Raw genomic sequence first — 21665 nt, forward strand, 5'->3', positions numbered from 1 at the left:
ATATCATGTTGGCTGATGTTGTTTAGACGTTATCTTTCTGTTAGCAGTTTAAATAGGTTTCAGGGTCCAGCATCACCACTTACTTCAAAGAAGCACACCTGGGAAGAGAACAGACGGCTAGGATCCTTACACACACAAACACATAATGTATTACTGCTGCTCGATAATTAGTAAGGCTCTTAAGTACTCTTAATGGAAAGAATGCTGAGAGAATTCACATTCATAAATGGCCATCCCAGTTTAATGGCCTTTAAGATGAATACAGACCCCTGGTTTGTGGCTTCATTGGCATTGCCAACCATGATAAAGTAGTTCCCTTGGCCACTATAACCCTAAGAGATTCCCAGAGAATTGCATGGAAATGATAATGCAGCCATAAGCTGTTTATAATACGTTCTGACTAATCTTTGCAAAGCTATAAAAGGGATTATGAAGATCCCCAAGCCAGACTTGTTTTCATCTCACCTGTTCCATTTTCCACCCTTATCCATCCTGCTACCCCAGTCCTATCCCACAGGCCTTGTGCAGGAGACTGTAAAAATGTCAGTCTTCATTTTCACATAAATTTCACCCAGTGCTGATTTAGGTTGACCTGATGTGGATCATAGATGACGTATATGAAAGCTGCTGTATCCCTAAATTAAACTATTAGTCCATGTGGCCCAGCTTTGTCTACTGTGACTGGCAAGTGGGTCTGCAGGGTTTTCCAGAGATGCCATGGCTGAAACTTGTACCTTCTACATGTAAAACATGTACTCTGCCATTGAGCCATTGCCCAGTGAAGAGGTGTTCTACATTGCTTCTAACCTTTTAGGAATTCCAAATGTGTAAAAATGTGGCATTTGTCCACTTTAATACAGTATAGCAATGTATTTTATCCATAAGGAACATTCCTCATGTGCAGGAATTGTAGATGCATTTACAGTTTGGGAAAAGTAGCGTAACTGATTATAGTTGATTTTTTGAAACATCTGTGGACATTCCCATATGACCTATTAGGTTCCATTAGTAATTTTACCAACTAGTAAATGTTTTATATTTTCAGATGTGAAAATCAGGTATGGTTTAATGTTACAGGCAGTAATCCCGCTTTGCACAATAAGAGCATAAATAACACGGTACCTCCATAACAGCTGTTCCACTATTCTAATTTACAGTACATCTGCCCTCTTTGTAAACGTATTTAAGCCTATTTAATCTTCTCTAATATTAATTAGTACAAACCTAGTCTTAGAAACCGAACTGTCTGATAGCAAATGGAAATGCATGTTATCATGCAAGTTTGCACTCTCTTTGGATCAAGACAAAATAAATATCAAGAAATTTAATAATTTACTGATCCAAATTCATTATTGCTAAATGCTGAAGGCTGTTTTAACATAGATAGAGCATTGATAAAAAGTGTTATTAATATTCCCTATTTCAAATTTAAAAATTAAATATAAAAATGTAGCTTAGGGCCTTTAGACAGGATACATTTAAATGGATTGAATAATAACAACATTTTGTACCTAAATATAAAATTCAATTAAAGCCTGTCTAACATTGATGGAATATATGTTTGGTGTGTTACAAGAAAACCTCTTTAGTTTTGGCAAGTACTTCTTTTTATACAACTTAACTGTTGTTAAGAATACTTGAGATGCTCTTTGGAATTCTAAGAATACTAACCACAAAGTGAACCCTGATGACCTTCATGGAATTTACTTCTAAAAAACTGCTCAGAGTTACACTCCAAAAGACAAATCCTGCAAAAAGAGAGTCTAAGATTCCTAGACTGTTGTTTTCTTTTACTTAAGCAGTAGGCAGAGAGAAAAAGAGGGTTTGTGTTCCTGATCGCGCTAGCTCAAATCCTGTTGGGATTTAACATCCACACAAGAGGAATCATATAAGTTGCTATGCTTTACTGGGACTAATTGGTGATGAGCTGGGCATGTGCCAGATAAACATTCTGGAGTAGATGACTGGCATGTACCTGGCACATGTACCTGGATTTGGGCCAGTTTTTCAGCCTGCCCTATGTGCTCTGTAGATTTGTGTTGAACTGGGCGGTATCAGAGATATTATCTAAAAAAAAAAAAAACCAAACACAAGTCTAAAGCTTCAATAGATGTGAAGATCCAGTTGCTCAATTCTCAGAAGAGAAACCAGAACATGAGAATTAAATCTGTTTGTATATGACTTGACTTAAAGGTAAAAATTAAACTTGCATTTTAAAGGTTTTTGATCCAGTGTGGCAGTCTACAGCTTCTACTTCCTTTCAAAAATTACACCCCCACTAAAAAAAAAACTTCTTACTGATTTGACAGGCCACCAGAAAAGTGGTTGCAACTGTTTCTAATCTCAAGTTATATACAAAAATTATCTCTTAGCTGATCTCCAGAGACTTATTTCCAAATTCTTTAGCCATCGTTGTATGTTATTTTCTGTATTTTTCATGGCAATACATATTCTAGAAGATTTCCATAGAATTTCAGGGCATTGTCCATTCATGTATGACTTTAAAATACTACCTGGAAATATATCTCTGTGATACCTCATTCGTACATTTTAGAGTAGCTATAGGTGTGGAAAAATCAAGAAGCACTCAGAATAGAATGTCCACAGACTTGAATGTCTCCTCTCCCAAACACAGAGACATGATCTTGCTTAGGCCTCTATGGGAACTGAAGTAACAGAATGGAAGATATGACACAGGAATAATGAGGCCCTGACATGTTCTGTTCTGCACCTTTCTTTGCCCTTGTAATCGGCAGAGAATTAAATCTTAGTGAGTTCAGTGGGAATTAGTCCCAAGTAAGTGTGTAGAGGATGACAGCCTCACTTTTTGGAATGATCGATATGGTTTCGTAGTTACAACACCCAGCAATTCAAAGTTGGCACTGAAGTCTTTTGGAATTGCATGGGAATAATTTGCATAAATTCAGTTGTGAGCATCATCAAAATACATTAATATCGTGGTCCTTTAAAAAAAGGTAAAAAGTGAAGTGTGCTGTTTATATACCACTCTGTAGCGCTTCAAGCATTATTTGGGCAGTTTACAAGTTAATTACGCAGGCTACACATTGCCCCCCCCCCCTCATTTTAACAACCTTGGAACGATAGAAGGCTGAGTCAACCTTAAGCCGGTTACCTGGGATTGAACCCTGGGTCATGAGCACAGTTTTGGCTGCAGTACAGCAGTTTAACCACTGCGTCATGAGGTTCTTACATTCATGCTAGCACTTTCCATACAGGTGAAAGCCCAAATAGCTACATGGATTTGACTGGTTGATTTGCCAGCTGTCATGATCCTTGAAGTGTTACTGCTCATCCTTCTTCCGTTGCACAAATACAACATTTCTATAATATTAGTTAATACTCTAGGCTCCTGAACCATTACTACTTCAGGAGCAACCATTGCTACTATTACACCATAGTGTGTCTGTGGCTTTTCATTCCACTGAAGAGAGAGGTTGATTGCATGACAATCTAAGTGCCCAGATCCCTGTACAGTTACGGAATTGCCAGCTTCTGCCCTGTCTTTTAATTTTAAGGTGCCGGTTCAAACTGAAATAACTTTTTGGTGACATAAAGTAGTGGCTGTAAATGCATCTGCTATGCTCAGTTGTCCACCTCTCATTTTGACATTTCTATTGTATATCTACAGGTTGTATCAATAGCATATGTGTTTCCTCACCCCATCGTCTGGAGAGGAAAGAATTATACAACACAATCCTAAGTGTTCCTAAATATTATGGGGAAAAATGGTTTCCCAGATGTCAGTCCAATGGTATAACATGTAGCTAGAGACTCAGGTGGCAACTTAAAGATACTGAATTCATTTCAGATTTTCTGTCCATAAACAGGAAGCTTAGATTAGGCATCCTTCAGTCTCGAAAGACTATGGTTGTGTGCTCTGAATAGAGAACTTGGAACAGCGTCTAGTGTGGCTGAGAAGGTCAAATCGAGAATGACAATCCCTTCCACACTGAGGACAAATACAATTTGTCCCCTCTCCAGCTCCCTGACTTTGCTCCTTTCGGGACTGCCTCTTTGTCTCGGCCTGCTTGACAAGGGTCTCTTCAAACTGGGAGAGGCCATGATGCACCACCTGCCTCCAGGCTGAACATTCAGATGTCAAGGTTTCCCATCTGTTGAGGCCCATTCCTAAGGCTTTCAGATCCCGCTTGCAGATCTCCTTGTATCGGAAGGAAGCTTAAAGATACTGGCTGTAAACATGAAGATTCCTTCCATTTGTGGTGGAAGGATCAGGATGGCACTTTTTGTCAGCTCTCCCTGCAGCCACCAGAGCCAGTTCCTATCGTGGCCCAAAGAGGTTTCCTATTCCCCTGGAATGGCAGAGATTGCAGGGGGGGAGAGGAAATTAGAGAGAACCATTGCTCCTTCCCCTATATCCTGTGTCAGCTGAACACCACTGAGCACACTACAGTTTTCTTCAGCTATCACATGCAGCATACAACCTTAGTTACAATGAACACGTGCATTTTCACCACCTTTCCCACCTTTCTAGAATCTGCTTTTTAGTTTTGATAGAAAATTGACATTGAGCCAGTGTGACTGCTTACTATAACTCTGGCTTTTACATTGCTAATATGAAATAATTAATGTAACTATGAGGATGCTGGATATTGTCTCAAAGAACAAGGGAAGGAAACATGATTTACATAAACCATTTGGTTGCATCACAGGGAGAATTGCTGGATGGAACACCAGATTACATGTCAGGTCTCGATGACATGACAGACTCTGACTCCTGCCTGTCCCGGAAGAAGATCAAGAAGACAGAAAGTGGCATGTACGCATGTGACTTATGTGACAAGACATTCCAGAAAAGCAGTTCCCTTCTGCGACACAAATATGAGCACACAGGTACGAATGACTGTGATCTGTGGAAATAAGTTTTGTTGCATGTGGCACATTTCATAATATTTAATGAGCACACTTCAGCAACATAAGATGCAGCATATGCTTAGGCATTCAACAGGGAAGATATAATGTACACTGATTAGCTCAGTTTGAGTCCTCCCCCAACCCTTTGCTTGCTACATATGTTTGCACTTTTTGGTTTTGCATCCATTTTTGAAAGGGTCAGAGCGCACCAAAATAAAAAATAAAAATTATGAATAGACTAGAAAACCAGTTCATTGACTAGGCCTCCAGAGGCTACCAAAAAAAAGGTAGCATTCTGAAGAGTAAACTGAAGGAAATTAACTTTGGGCTATCTTATGAACATAATAATCTCTTTCTCATTAAAGGTTACCTTTGACCACCAACATTTTTTAGACAACCTGATCCTAAATGCATATATGGAGAGGATTAGCTAATTCTCTTGCATCTCTGATGTGTAATTTGTTACTAGCCAAAGGTGACTGGACAAATGGCTATTTTATAAGCCTGATTTAGCCTAAAAGACAGCTTCCACTCTAAATAGGCAAATATCAGCCTAAATATTAGCACCTTCCAAAATGCTAGTCAGCCATGTAGCCAATTCATTTAGTATGCAGGAGGAACTCGAACAATGTCACTTAAGTCTGGAAATACTTAAACTTATGTATTCCTTATCCATACCTTCACATGTATCCCCATTGATTTAAACCATACCAGTCATAACAGTATGACAATGGCTTCTTCTACATTTCAGACTGGGTGTTCTTTGAAAGGTTCTCTCTGCCGTGCTCCATTAAGTTCCTGCTGTATAGAACTAGTTCTGAATGCCCTTCACATGCTGGCTATATTAAAAGAGGCAGCCTTGAAGTCTTGTTATGGGACAGAGATGCCTTCTCTCTGTGAAACTTCAACATATTCAATTATGTTAGATAAAAAGTTAAACATTATTGTGAAATGCCACCTGAAAATTTAGAATACGTTTTGATCAGTATTATACCAAAGTACTGAAAATATCAAACCTAAAAATACCTTCAAAATTACACATGTTTCCTTGGCCTGGTATTCTGTAGATGTGTTGCAATACAACGTCCATCTTCCAGCATAAACATTTACTATTCAAGTTGTGGATAATGGAAATTGTAGTGTAGTGCATTAAGGAAAGTGCCAGAATGTGGAAGATCTATGGATATAGAAAAGAGAAGTTTAAAGTTGTATGTGTGTGCATACACGTATACACAACAAGTTGGGAGCTAATGGTCTATATAGTGAACTCCACCCATCATACAATGTAGAGGACAAAAATTAAAAGCACTGTATCTGATAATACCTGAGGATTTATCCAGAGATTAGTAGCTCAGCCTTAGAAAGACATGGAAAGTTGAAGTTGAAAGCGCAAACTTTTTTTAAAAAGAAAATTAGAACATACAGCCGCCTAGCGTGGTCCTGACCTGATCAGATAGGCGGGATATAAATTAAATAAATTAAATAAATAAATAAATAAATAAATAAATAAATAAATAAATAAATAAAGCTGCTTTTCTAGAATAAGTAGATAATGATGAATGTACCATGAAATTGTTTCCTTTTCTATACGCATCACTTTATACAAATCTTATATTCCACTTTTCTAGGAATCTTTTATATTTCTTCCAGTGCACATACATTCTGTACACAGACAGACACACATACACATGCAAACTAAAAAAAATGGCTGAAATCCAGTAGTAAGCTGTGAGTAGAGTAGGCCCAACAGTTGGACTCACAAAATTCCCTCTGATTCCCTCAAGCAATGAATCACCATAATGGTGTTGCTTCTCTTGTTTGCATACTAACAAAGAAGCTGGGAATGCAAACGTCATCATTATTCACTGTATTTAAGTAGTAGTGAAAGTGAACAGGAAGTTTTAGAACATGTTGTTTTACATTTCCCAAAATACTTCTTATTCTTTGTGCATTCATAAATCTTGTTCTTTAGAAAATTTGGAAAATTCGTTCATCACTAGAAGTCAGATAAGTATTTAATTAAAAAAAACAGACAAAGCCCTGCAGTTATCGAATCATTTAAAAACTCTTCTCCTGAATGATTTTTTGCTTTGTAATGAAGGAACACAGGTAGGGTCTCAGAAAACCCTTACCTTGAGCAGAAAGATGCTTCTACAAATATCAGCTCCTATCACACCCTAGTTACTCACTAACATAGAATAAACTTTAGCCTGAGGTCTCAGTCTAAGAACGATTACTCTATAAAATCCTTATCTGTTTCATTCTTGTTTGAAAAGCAGTAGTTTTGTGTATTAGCCCAGCTCTGCAGCTTTACCTGACCACAAGGCTCGGTAGCATCTCCAACCGCATCCCTTCATTATTTCTTTGTCTACTAACTTGATGGCTAGTGACCTGGGCAGTTACTCAGCAATCATTTGCAGCACTTTTGAGCACTGGAAAGTATGATATAAGAAGTAGCCAGCTCTCATGCACACTGCAAGCAATGGCAAGTACACATGGAAAATGGTTGATTGGCTACTAATCACCAGGCATCTCATGCGTCAGAGCCTGTTCACCTCTGCGCTACACTGACTGCGCTCTACACTCAGTTATGGGGGAAATGAGCCAAAGAGGGACTCTGCACTTCGAGACAGATATGTCTCCTTTGTCCTTATCCATGTTAACACTGGTTTCTTGTAGTAGAGGTGCAATGTGGGAATGATATCCATGCATGTGCACTTGGAAGTCTGATTAAACTGCAGCCACCTGATATGTTTTCACAAATATTAAAGGACCTGCAGTTTTAGTTTCACCATATGGCCACTATCTTGGAAAGCTTTCAATGAATAGAAAGTTCCATCAGCATAACACAGGATCATGCTGCTTGCTGCAAGGGTTGCCTTTGCACAAGTGGAGAACAGATTTTCTTCATGGAGATTGCCACTTGAAAAATGACAGTGGTTGTGCAAGTGTATGAACTCTTTTTTACAATCTTCCATTTGGCAAAAGTTTAATGGTCCTATGTGTTTGCTTGGGGAAAATGCCAATAAAACACTAGTGCTCTGATGAAGAACATGATTGCTACATAAACTATAGAGGTACTCTAATTCTGTATACTTAGCACTTGACTTGCAGCAATGCCAATGATAATTTAATTCAGAATCCTTACTAAGAACAAATACGAATGAGATATCCAAAATATATTGTATTAAAACAATATCAACTACTGCTAAGTAATTTCAGTTAAAACCCCGTTGCTTCTGTGTGTTTCTTCAAAACGCACACAAACACATACACACACAAATCAGTTCTTTCTGATAAATCTTTAGAAACTAACAAATAAAGGATGTTATACTACAACACAACTGTGCATCCTTTAGTCCCTAAACTTTAAGATAGATCCAATGCAGAAAATTAAAAAGAGGTTAAAATCCTTGTGAAATTAAGAAAGAAAAATAAAATAGCTATTTTGGACAAGAATTTCGTTTCATCAGTGTATATAACAGTACTCAGATGCAGTGGTTTGTTTGTCTGTCTGTTTGTTTATTTGTTCTGGGAGGAAGCTTGCAGGCTTTATATCCCTGCACCTTTCCTCTCCTGAATGATTTTATTACAAACATCTGCAAATATTACGGTTTACTACACTACTACCGTAAACCTCTTATGTTAGAGCTGGCCTTCATATATATTGGGATCCAGACATATGGCTGAGTCCCGTAAAGTTGGTCGTCCATAAGGTCCACAGACGTACGCTCAAAATTTAAAAGCTGACAAGCCAAAATGCATGCAATCCACCTTGCTTGGCAAAAAGAAACAGAATTTGCAAAAACTAAGCAAAATATACACTCTGATTTGGGACCAGCAAGGAAGTCTTGCTATGATTACCTTAATCATCCTGCTCCTTTTCCGTGGGGTCCTACATTTTTTATTTAGAACCAATAATAGTTAAGAGAGAAAGGATGAACCCTGTTACAAAATCATAGAATCTTAAATTGGGAGATTTGGCATGGGGATTCTTTCATCTCTGCCACAAATATCTTTTGTGAATTTCAGATCCTGTGAGTATAGTGAAATAGCAGAGGACAAAGTGATGATGCAGGGAAGAGTCACCCACAGATCTTTGTTCCTGTCCCCTCAGTCCCCAGTCTTCCTCTGTTGAAGAGGATGTTGGAAACATCATCCTCTGCTGTAGTCATCATCCGCTTTTTCAGAGTTTCCAATTCTCAGGCTTCTGTTCTAATGCAAGGATTTTCTTCCCACTGCATTGTACTGTGATTTTTTAAAAGTTAAGTTAGCTTTTAATGTTTACTTCCCTTTAACTATTTTCTAATGTTTAATTTATTATGTTTTTAATTACATTCTTTTTAATACTGTGAGCCATCTTGGGTTGCCTTATCACATTATCAGGAGAAAGGTGGCAAATAAATAAATAAATAAATAAATCTTGCAGCAGGAAACAGGCAGAAGATAACTTTTACACTAATCACTATAAAAGGAGTCAAGAGCAATTCAATCATCACAATCCTGTTCAAGTCTACTCACAAGTAAATGCTCATTAATTCATTAGAACTTGTTCCTTTAAAAGAGTGTACAGTATAAGGATTGTATCCATAAGCAATGTGAAACTAATTTGAAACCTGTATTAAGCCCGCTAGTTGAAAGAGCAGCCGGAATGGTAGGTGGCACACTAGGATTAAATTCACTTTGATATATCAGGAAAAAGACATGCAGCCTAAAATGAGTCTGTCCTTGATATTCCACTACCTACCTTCCATCCTTGCCCAGCTAAAGTTTAGTTCAAGAAAATGTAAAGGCCATTTGCCTTTTTCTTTGTCTTCTTTGGCCTCTTTTGTAAATGTTAAGTGAATTGCAAATTAAACTGATAAAGTTATGGGAAAAGCCAGAGCAATGGAATGGCTGTCTCATCTATTAATATATATGAGAAATTTCAATCTGTGTTCAGAGCAAGACTCTCTGAACTGCAATTAACCTTTGCTTCAGTGCCTGAATCATTATCCCTTCCTCATCTTTTTTGGGACAGTTAGTGCTTATCCTGGTCTTGCTGGAGCAGCACAAATAATGGGTATAATTTTATAAGCCAAAATTTTGATACGTAAATACAGAGTCCCACTTTTCTCACTCTTAACCAAAGAGAAAATGAATGCCCTTGCATCCTGTAAATCAATTACATCATGTATATCTGCAGATAAATGAGAAGGTTTTTAACAAGAATAAAAACAATGAACTGCTGAAGCCATCCATTATTGAGCAGTAGTAATAGGATAATGCTCAGGGACTCAAAGCAACATCCTGCCATTGCCCAGGCATGGATGGCTCTGGCATGTCATTAGGAATTAACTCCTCTTCAGAGTAACTTTCCATGCTTTGTATCTTTGAGACAATGCAATGAGCAACGCTGGTAATCATTTGCTACTATGGCAAGTCTACGCTCCTCCCCATTGCATCCCTCAGTACTCAGTACTACCTGTCAAGTGACTTTGAAGTTTTCGCAGCTTAATACATCACGTTTTCAGAATGGAGCAGCAGGATGCTTGGGAGAGCAAGAATTGTCTGCCTTGTGGTTCGACTGGCAGAGGCCACTTTAGTGGTTAAAGGAACAAGCCTGGTAGAATCTCACCTTGTGACCAGTTGGACCAGTGGTTCTTAACCTTTGTTACTCAGGTGTTTTTGAACTGCAACTCCCAGAAACCCCAGCCAGCATAGCTGATGGTGAAGGCTTCTGGGAGTTGCAGTCCAAAAACATCTGAGTAACAAAGGTTAAGAACCAGTGAGTTGGACAACCCATCAAATGTCTTTTTCTCGTTTATGATTCTCAAGTTGCTCTTGTGTTTGGAATTGTTTTATTTCAGCATAGTTTGTGTGTAGTCCTTTACTTGCAAGCTTGATTTGGGCTACCAAGCTCCTCAACAGATACTGATTTTGCTTATTGGGCTTGACACAAATACATAAGAATGTAGTCATATCGTTATCCGTGAAGGCTTTCATGGCCGGGATCTAATGGTTGTTGTGGGTTTTTCAGGCTCTTTGGCCGTGTTCTGAAGGTTGTTCTTCCTAACATTTCGCCAGTCCCTGTGGCTGGCATCTTCAGAGGACAGCACTCTGTGCTCAGAGGACAAAGTGCTGTCCTCTGAAGATGCTGGCCACAGAGACTGGCGAAACGTTAGGAAGAACAACCTCCAGAACATGGTCAAAGAGCCTGAAAAACCCACAACAACCATATCATTATCATCATTCTTGCAATGAATTTGTAATTCGCAGGGTTTTTGCTATAGAGCAAGCCACCCAAGGCCTATATGTACTGCATCCAACTCCCCAAGACTTTTCCTTCACAAGAGATAATGCTAGGGATATAAATCTTTATTTATTTCGTTCTTGCAGGCAAGAATGGAAAAGTTCAAACGTTTTCTTCTTGGTATGGTATGAGGGTAGTCAGAAGGCTCAGTGCCCAGAGGTCTTACAAACCCCATCGTGGATTTGACTTGGCTAGGGAAAAGGTAGAGTACAGAAAGAATTTGAAGCAGATGTTTCTGGATGGGTATCACAGGCAAGATGACTGAGGAAGGAAGGAAAGTTAGTATGAGTTGTCTGCTATTCTGCTTTCTGTCAGGGAAAAAGATTTTCATTCAGCATTGCCTTTGACCAAGGCCCAGCAGCTAGCCACCTGGAGGCTGAACAGAGACCAGGTGGCTCAGTGAGGCCTGTGAGAGAGAGAACATAATTGTGTTTGGCTTAGAGATACTTGGACTTCATTTCTGCAAGTAAGTCTATAAAAGTTACTGTGCTATAAAAATATTTAACTTTACTAGCTTTTCTGTCCATAGTCATGCAGATTAGTAAACTGTAGCTTACTTTATATCTCAAGGCACAAAATCCCATTTTTAATTTAAAAGTTTGTCCTTCCTGGTCACCTGAGATGACTCCTATTTGCCACAGACAAGAAGACGAGTGGCTGTTTTCAGGAAAGTGGAAAATACGAGAGCAGTATGAGCCAGTGTGATGCTCTGGATACAGTACTATATTTGAATCAGAGAGTTCTGGGTTCCAGACTCTGGTTTAAATCTCAAAGGCCAAAGTGGGCCATTCACTCTGTTTTAATCTTACCTGTCCCAATGAGCTGATAAGAGGAAAGAAGTGGGAGGGAAAACCAAGTCCATCACTTTGAGATCCTTGGAGGAAAGTTGTAATGAAAAATGTACTAGTCAACAAGAGTTATGTAGGGATCTATCTGGGAGTCACAGAACTGGGGAGACAGTGAAGGATGATTGCTTCCAATGCCCCACTATCTGAAGCAAAGATTGTTTCAGAGTACAACTCATAGAATCCTATAGACAGCACCACCACTAAGTAGCTGAGGAATTCTGAGGACTACAGCTGAATAAGTTACATTTTAAGGCTCTGGTCTGGAAATTCTCAAGGAAGGAGCAGAAAAGGAGAAGCAAAACTTGTTATAAGCTGAAAATTAGTACTAAGCTGCAGCTAGAGTAGACCTATTGAATCTATGAAAGTTGTGGAGGAATTCACTTACAAAATCCTCATTGATTCAGTGGCCCTACTCCAGTTGTGACTTAATACTGGATTTCAGCCATAGTGTGTCAGTTGCATATAGTACCCTCATTTGGTGGTGAGATGCGATCCTTGTCTATTAAGCCGAAGACGGTTTGTGCTGTTTAATGTTTAGCTTTTTGCAACAAATAGCTCTTTCAAATATACACGTGACATACATAGAAATACTGTATATGTTTGCTCTAAACAAGTCCCTCTCTCCTTCTCCCTCCTGCTCCCTCTCTCTCTTTTGCATTCTTGCCTAAGAGTCCAGAGGTCTTGTTACCTTGCATGCTCCATTTTATTATGCTCCATTTTATTATGTAAGCAAATTGGTGTGAGCCATCATGGCTGCATTATTTTTTAAATTTCTCCTTTATTTGCAAAGGTTTAGTTCACAATTTTTCTTTTAAAAAAACTGTGGGTTTCACACTGATAGAAACACTACCTTTATTTCAATATTGATTCAATAAGCTGAAATTGTTCTTGAGCTTTACCAGCAAATCAACTATTTTACTCTGCTACTCTAAATTCCCATCTCACGAGTCTTCCTTATTTAGAGCTTGATTCATAAAAAAAAATTACATGCTGTTTATCGATAATATTCCGTCACTTGACTTAGATATGAGGATTACTTTTATACTTAAATAATATACAGTTTCTTGGACTAAATTCAAAGCTTATGAAATTTACCCTAGAAATGGAAGCCTTTCTTCTGTATAACAACTGAGCAAGTGTGGTATTTGCAATTACGCCAAATTGCATTTATTGCACACCTTTGACCGCCTCACTACACTCTGCCCATTAATCCCGCTCCACCGGGACTACTTCTAACATCCAAGCTCCTAAGTAGCTTCAATCAGCTGCCTTTAGAAAAATCAAACCTCTGCCAGATGATTCCTTGTGTACCTTCCAAGTATGGAATTTCTCTACTGCCTCCACCCTTCAAAATTACTTTCCATTGCAACACTGATACAAGAAACAAGGAAATATACAGCTTTTCAAAACACACACTAGGTATCCAAATCTAAGCTTGTGAAATATGTACCTTTAGGCGTTTATATCGTTTTACATCTGATGATGAAATGTTAGGCCTTTATGGGTTTGTTATTTTTTTGAAATGAATCGATCTAATTATTTTTCACTGCAAATCCTAAGAGACCCAAGATAAAAACACAATGTAAATAGCACCCCTACGGATACATGCACAAATATTTGTGTAAGATATCTTTGGTCATGTAATAATTATTAATTGTATTTGTATATCATCTGCATTAGTTTTTTTTAAAAAATACTTCAGCTAACAACGATACAACATTGAGATGACATTTAGTCAATAAAATAATGAGTTTTAGCAAGAAGATAGAGAACAGGAATGGAATACGCTGGCCCTCCCGACAAAATCAACAGGACAATTTAAAGCTTTGCTCTGTACTAAAAGATGCGATATTGACATAATATCTGTATATATTTTAAATTATAATTGTAATTGCATTTGATGAAAAGTTGTAAAAGTCATATGTTAATTTTATTCAGATTATTTCAAAGGCATCATGTTCCATAAACTGGAATGCACAATCATCTGATGATGAGATCAGGGCTGGATTTTACTCAGTGGCCAAAAGCAGAGGTGAGGCAGAAGAGGAGATGAAAGTGCAAAATGGATGAATATGGCTGGGACAAAATTTTAAGGCAAAATAGAAAATAAACAAACAAACAAACTTATCATTTGCATTTGTACTGAAGGGCTCCTGCTGAGTTGAAATAAAAATATAAAATAAACAGTAAATAAACCTCTTCGTGACCTTTTACAGAAGCAAAAACGTGGAAGCATCAAAAGTGAAGGTTTTAGAAATGATTGATCTGCCTTCATAGAGAATAGGTTAGATCTAGAAAGGATTTTATTTTAAAAAAACCTGCATGCACTGTATTGCAGGATGTAGCTTGCCTGTATTTAAACGCAAGAGAGCAACCTGAGAAGCTGGAATCCTTCTTCCTTCTTCTGTTTTCAAGGAAAGGCTGACTAGTCCTTTCAAGGGAGTGCTTAATAAGAGGCTGTGCCTTAGCTCCAGGAGAATGGTGTACTGTAGATGACCTGGAAAAACCTTTCCAACTTGATCTTTCTGTGGCTGTAATCATATCGGTGACCTGACAATACTTGATCAGACTAACACTGGAAGCTTGTCTTGACAGCAGAGACCTCCCATTCTTCCTAAAATATCATTCAGTTTCTCATCTGGTTTCCTTTAGATTATGAAGGGATGTGTCACTGAAAGTATTCTTTCTTGTCTGCTGCTTTCATTCTTGGACCCTAACATCTAGTCTTTTGTCATTATCACTACTTTGCTTTCAGAGTCAAAGAGGGGTTTCCAGTATTTTATAACATTTCATTTTCTGACAAAAAATTAAATAACATGCACACTCTTTTGCTCTTTCGCCATCTTAGGGAGTCTACCTGAGCTCAATTAACATGACTGGTTCTCCTGCTGTGTATGGGAGTACAGGTCATTCTTCTTATCATACACCCAGGGTTTCTCATCATTATCACCTGCTACTTCAACAAAACTGAGATACATTGTGTTGGCCAGATATAGAACTGCAGGCAGCATGAGGATTCTTTATTGATTTCTTCCTTTATCGAAAATATTTGTATACTGCTTTCCATTATATAAACCCTGCAGTGATTGGCAACAAATGAAATGCTATCATTAATATATGACAATATTAAATGAGCAGGCTCCATAAGACAACGCTTGAAGCAACTTAATCAACTAAATGTTTGGAAGAAAACTAGGATTAAAATTTTCACTTTCAGTATATGTCAAAAGTGTATGATCATCACTCTCTCACAAATCACGGGGGTGATCTCATAGAATGGAGATCGGGTTGTCTGCTACATACAAGCTTTCCGATTGTCTGATGGCAGGGTCACACCTTGATAAGGAAAATAGAACTACCCCAATGTATTTCTATATGCCTTTGTCCCAGTTGCAACACAAATAAAAAACAAAAAAGGTCAGCCTTATTAACTGTTACTTCAGTCAGGTTTTGTAAGTGAACTTTAATCAGCCATAAAACCTTCATCAAAACATTTGAGATGAGTAACGTATTTATTTATTTTTTTTACTTATTTAATTTAGTTCCGGCCTTTCTGTCACAAAATGGAACTCAAAGTGCTGAACTGTAATAATATTCAGATATAACAAATATACAATAGTACCTTGGTTTACGAATTTAATGCATTCTACGGGACATTACGTAAAGCGAAAAAATTCGTAAATCAAAACGTGGATTGCCATAGGAACAGGGTCGGCGCTACAACCCTCCAGGCACAATGCATCCTGGGGAAACTTTCTTCACAAACCAAAAACACCCAGAAAAAACCCATAAAATGTATTTCTGTTCGTAAACCGAAAATTACGTTAACCGACGTGTTTGTAAACTGAGGTACTACTGTAGTTGAAACACAGGCCTCTATCCTCTTGTGGAGCTCTGCTGGGAATGTTGTCATCTGCACTAGCAAATTGCCACTAATTAAAAGAGTTCCTTTTTCAGTTTTGCAGTATGTGCATCTTTGTCTCATTACAAGCAAGTCACACCCTCCCCGCCTCACAGAAAAAGAACTCTTTTATTAGCTACAGCAATCAGTGAGTGCTGGTGAGGTCATCCTCACTGCACCGACTCCACAAGAGGATAATTGCCACAAAAACATATTTTAAAGCCAATGCAAAATGCATAAACCAATAAAAAGAAAAAAATTTAATCTAAGAAATTAAAATACTCTTCAGAACTTCTGAAAATGGTACCACTAGAAACTAGATATTGGTGTGAAGAACCATGTCTTGGTGATTTTTTCTCATCATGTCTTTTTATCAAATGACTCCAGTTGTGTAAAAAAACATATATACAAATAATATAAAAAATGAAATAAAATATTCTAAAAATAATATGAGCAGACTAGGGCTGTCATAATTAAAGTACAATGCAGGTTAAAACATCATATTCTCTCTATTGCACCAGCCTAGCATCAGTGTAATCTTACTCCCAAAGGTTCTCCTGCATAAGCTATATATTTTCTACACACCAGTAAAATTATCTGTTGTAATGTGGTAGCAAAGAACGCACTCTGAGCCAGACACTTCCTAGTTGAGCTGTTGCCTCATCCCTGAATGCATTTACTGGCTCTAATAGGTCTCAGTCTCCCGTGCAATATGGAGGTAATATATGCTTACCTTACAAGGATGGCATCAAGATCACCTCTGCGGTAATATATGCGAAACATTTTGAATATTTCAAAATGTGCCATGAAATGCTAAATCTCACTGTTACTATAGAAGTGGATTCAAAGGAGAATTCATATAGTCCAGGGATGAGACAGCATCCATCTCTCTTCATGTATACCCCTTCTTCCCACAAGTATGTCCCGGAGCTCGGAGCAATGCTGCTAAACATGTATTGTTGATCTTTGCTATATGCATTTGTATTAACACAGAGCTGAATTACGCAAGCAGTAGCTTATTGTTTGTTTGCTATCTGTGCCTCAGTCTAGTAATGGCTGCAGAGTGGGCACTTGAGAGTCTTGCCATCCATTCAAGTGTGACTTTTCAGGGAAGTTCAAAGAACCAGACTTTTTAGAAATAGACTTGGCCTTCAGAATATGAACTTGGATTTGCCTCTGGGTGACCTCTTTGCTCCCATTTCTACACAGTGAGGTTGTATCTTAATTCATAGCAGCTATGGGGCAGAGGATGATGCTGGGCTGGCTGGCAAGCCACTACACTAGGCCTGTGCTGAGACAGTCATTTAAAAGTGCCCATACACACACATGCTGAATTCAGCCAAGATTAGAGTCTGGCCAGCCATTGCCAGCTCATTTTTAGGAGTATTTTTTGTTGGCCAGTTGAAACCAAATCCCACACACTCCACTTGTATACCACTGAAAAGGCTGCCTTGCTTATGAACCGACACTATCGGAAGCTGATTCCCCCCCCCCTTCCTGTGCTGCCACTAGCCTGAAGACCTATGGTGACATTCTTACATACTCATGGGGGGGGGAGAACTGTGATTATGCCCACCAGTGCCATCCACTTAACATGCACCACATGTGCAAACATTAGATACCACATCTTCATCAGGGACTGTGCTAGTATGTGCATCGGCGCAAACCATGCTATATGTGCATGCTATATATGCAGTATATAGAATGGGTGGTCTGAATCTGCAAACATCCCAGAGCATGCACTATAGTCACAATGGTCAGTGCATGGACACCAGGTGCAGCCAATCCAATACAACCATTTCACAAGTATATATAAAACATCTCCAGGAGCTTGTGATGATTGGTGGATTAGGTCCTAAGAGAGGCTCATGGAAGAAGTAAACTACAATAAGTAGTGGGTAGCAATTCTCTCCATAAAGGATCTTACTGTATGATGTCCTGGGTCATTGGTAAACTGCCCAGAGAGTGCCTGTTCACTGCTGGGTAGTGTAAAAATATCATAAATGCGTACGTACATACATGCTGTACAATCTCCCTGCGGAATATAAACTGAGTAAAGGTAAAGCAGCACACTTTATGAAGGGAAAGCACATTTGAGCACTTTGCAGGGATGGACCTAAGAGGAACAGTGAAGTGGAGGGTAGTCATATTTTGAGAAAAAGTGCTTTAGTTCTTGTGCAGTAGCTGGTGGCTAAAGTACCGATGAGCTTCTCTGAAGAAAGGTGTCTCCTTAAGCATATGAAGATGCTTACACTTGGCATTTACACATACTGTAGCTCGTTATACTACAGCACCTGTTTTATTACAGCACCTATAGCATTCATATAGGGTTACGTTCTATTCAGTGTGGGGGTTTTTTGCCTTTATAAGATGTTATTGTTTCCTAGAAAAGTGCATTCCAGTCCGCGCACAACATGCTGTATATAGCTGCTGCACTATAGCATTGCAGACGTTTGGCCAGTCCCATTGTGCTGAAAACCTTTGGAAGGAAGGGCCTGCTCTATTTTAGAACAAAGCTTCAAAGTATGGCAGTTATGGAAGGTGTCGAAGGCATTCCAGGGCTATTTGTGGCCTCAAATCAACCAGATGTGTTTAGGCTTGGTACTGTTATCAAATTTCATACTTTGGAGCTGAAACGGCTTGAAATAACAAAGGGAATGCGGTGTCCTGCAGCTGAAGAGAACTTCAGCTTTCAGTGAATGTCTGACAACTCACAGAAAACTTTTCCCCAAAGTACTGCCTAGCAACAATTCTGCTCACGTAGCATATTTCAGTAGTTGCTGATAGGGAACTAAATCTTTCTTTCACCAAAGTTAATGGGAATTTTTCCTGAGTAAGGACTTCAACCCTGAATTCTTAGAATTATAGTTCTTTCTGTCCTCACAATTAGTTACTGTGCATGTGGTAAGTGAGGAAATATTTTTGCCCCTATATAATTCAACAAAGGTCCAATTCACATTATCCTGTGTCTTTTTTCATATCAGTAATTAATTTGTTTATTGAGTCAATCCCTTTTTGTGTGTTGTTCAAAGTGCTCCAAAGAACATACTGCTTTGTGTCCAACTTAATGTTTCATTAGAGACACTTCACCAATCTTGCCCTTCTTCATGCTTTCTAGATGTTTTAAGCTCTCGCTCCTGCCTCTCTCTGACCATTGATCATGTCTGTTGAAGCTGATGGGTGTTGTATCCTAAAGTCTAGGGAATACCAGGTTGGACAAGGCTAAACTAGACTGCCTCGTGGGGTTGAAAGGCTTTTCAAGGATAGACTCATCTCGTATCTCTCAGAATTTTTCTTTGTGCTTGCCATAGCACTCCAGAAATTATCCTTACTTATCTGGGAACTGGGACTGCAACTTCTGTCGAGAGAGACCCAAGCACATGTGTTTGCAGAAGTGTCTGTGTCCTCAGTTCACTCTATGGAGTCATCTCCATCATTTGCTTCCTGCTATTGCATTGTCAGCATCTGCAAAGAGGGCATGTGGATGGTGAAGAGGGGTAGACTCACCCCCAAAATTCCAGGGGAACCTCACTGATCAGCTGTTTCTGTCTGTCAGGACTCAGTAGCACCAGTTCAGAAACACTTGGTGAATTGTTGAGGTAGAAAGGTTGCCACTTCATCTGAGGAAGGGAAATATGATTACAAGGCTAGGTAAAATTCTGAGAGAAGTGGCAGGCAACATACTGTTCCAGAACTCTTGTGGACCTCCAGAAACTAGTAACTTGCAACACATTGCATTGTTTTGGGATTTGCCTTCAGTAAACAGGGCCACATTACATTGGTGGATGCTTTCAGTGCTTTTAAATAAAAATCCCTGGCTGTTCAGAATTGGGGCTAGTGGTGGGTGATGGAGCTTCTCAGCTTGGCTTCCTGACCAAGTAGTTGATTGGACAGCCTTTCAGCTTCCTTTGGCAGGGTTATTATGTACACAGCCATGGTGGATATATGCATATCCTGTTGAAAAGGATTCATGTCTTCCAGTTATCTGTGACAACTAGGAACACCCACTTCTTTCTCCCTATCCAAAAATCTTGATTTAGACAATAATTGAAAATATTTATACAGTAATGTTAATGTAGATGTAGCTGTTCTATGATTTGGAGATCTTTGGGACTTATAAGGACTTTCAGAGGTTATTTGAGGTTTAACATTTAAAAGCTTGTGAAAGCTGATATTGTTATGGTTTAATAATTTTCTTGATGTGAGGTGTGGAGAAACCCCTGGAATCATGAGCTGCATGATGGAACAGAAATAGGAAAAGTGAATCATTAAGTTACCATGACTTTGTTTATGGTCAGATGCCCTTAATTCAATAAAGGACAAACAAGAGATTCCAAATGCATGCAAGAGGGTTTGTAGAACTGTAAATAAATAGGAGATTTGCCATGCTTTAATGGCAGGCATCAGCTGCTCCCCAACACAACCAGTTTTCCATTGAGACACCACATTTTTTTGGCCAGAAACCTACTGGATATTTACACGAGTGCAAGAACAATAGCAGTAGTAACCAAGACTAATTGAGTAGATGCTGGTTGCCTGTCAGTTGTGGAACCCTTCACACACCTGGAACATGTCTAGTACACGTCTGGCATCTTCTCCATTAGCCACAGCAATTTCTACAATTGCTTTTGCATGTAAATATGCAGCAGGATTTTGGCTAATGTTTCTTTAGGGGCTCTCAGAATTTCATAGGCATTTTATTGCCTAGTGCCTGTGCCAAAGTGAACACCTTCCTCTTTCCTGTTCTGTGCCATGTGAATATATTGAATATATATCTTTTACATTTTAGTTTTATGTCTTTAATATATGATTGTGTACCAGAGGAGCCTCGGGAAGCCCATTATAAACAGAAAACAAAAGTACTGTGTGCCCTGTTCTGTTACACTAGTAGCCCACTGTTTCACAAGTTTTCTTTTTTACAAACGAAATATCATGCGTTCCCATTCCCACATTGAAATACTGCATTTTTACAAGAAGCGGAATGCTTTCTTCCTTGGAACAAGAGTACAGTACATTCTTGTCTCACTCTGTGCATGACTGGAAATGGCATGTTGCCTGCCGACATACCCCAGACTGCTTCCTCAATTTCCACTTGTCTTGCTTTAAACTTCTCTAATCTAGCAACAGGCAAGATACAACTCCCTAGGGGAGCCCTCTGATGTCCTCCTACCCTGGAGGGAAAAAAATTACTGAAAAATAGGATTTGCTGTCCCTGGTGAATTTCTAGTGTGGCAGATTTTGCATGGTGTGTGGCCAAAGGGTATTCCTCAAACCCAATCCTCCAAAACAAAATTGGGGCATCCAGTCCTGCTATAACTCTTTTATTTATTTATTTATTTGAAATATTTTTACCCCTTCTTTCTCCTTAAAAAGGATCCAGGGGAAAATACATTAAACTTGCAAACCACTCAGCTACCCACCAAAAAGTGTTTGGGCTGTAGGAATGGTATGACCACAAAGCCACAAATAAAATGGACTTTATAGAAAAGGGGGTATACAAATAAAAGTTATACTACTTTGATTTTTTTTTAAAGTATGTTTTGTAGTGTAACCATCTCTCTTTCAAAATATGCTTTCTCATAGGAAAAAGACCACATCAGTGTCAGATCTGCAAAAAAGCATTTAAACACAAGCATCACCTTATTGAGCATTCGCGACTGCACTCGGGCGAGAAGCCATACCAGTGTGATAAATGTGGCAAACGCTTCTCACACTCTGGGTCTTACTCGCA

The 21665-nt window shown here is 38.8% G+C and overlaps 1 protein-coding gene across 4 annotated transcripts in view; it reads left to right on the forward strand.

Moving 5' to 3' along the window:
• The window catches only part of ZEB2 (zinc finger E-box binding homeobox 2), a 190041-nt gene that overhangs the window by 166471 nt on the left and 1905 nt on the right, over positions 1–21665 (forward strand). For all 4 annotated transcript variants that reach the window (XM_072983738.2, XM_072983735.2, XM_072983729.2 and 1 more), the window contains exons 9-10: positions 4692–4872; positions 21518–21665. The exon at positions 21518–21665 is cut by the window's right edge and continues 1905 nt beyond it. In XM_072983738.2, the coding sequence (XP_072839839.2) occupies positions 4692–4872; positions 21518–21665 (329 nt within the window). The remainder of the gene's footprint in view (positions 1–4691; positions 4873–21517) is intronic.

Source organism: Pogona vitticeps, chromosome 1, assembly GCF_051106095.1.
Source record: "Pogona vitticeps strain Pit_001003342236 chromosome 1, PviZW2.1, whole genome shotgun sequence".
NCBI lineage: Eukaryota > Metazoa > Chordata > Lepidosauria > Squamata > Agamidae > Pogona > Pogona vitticeps.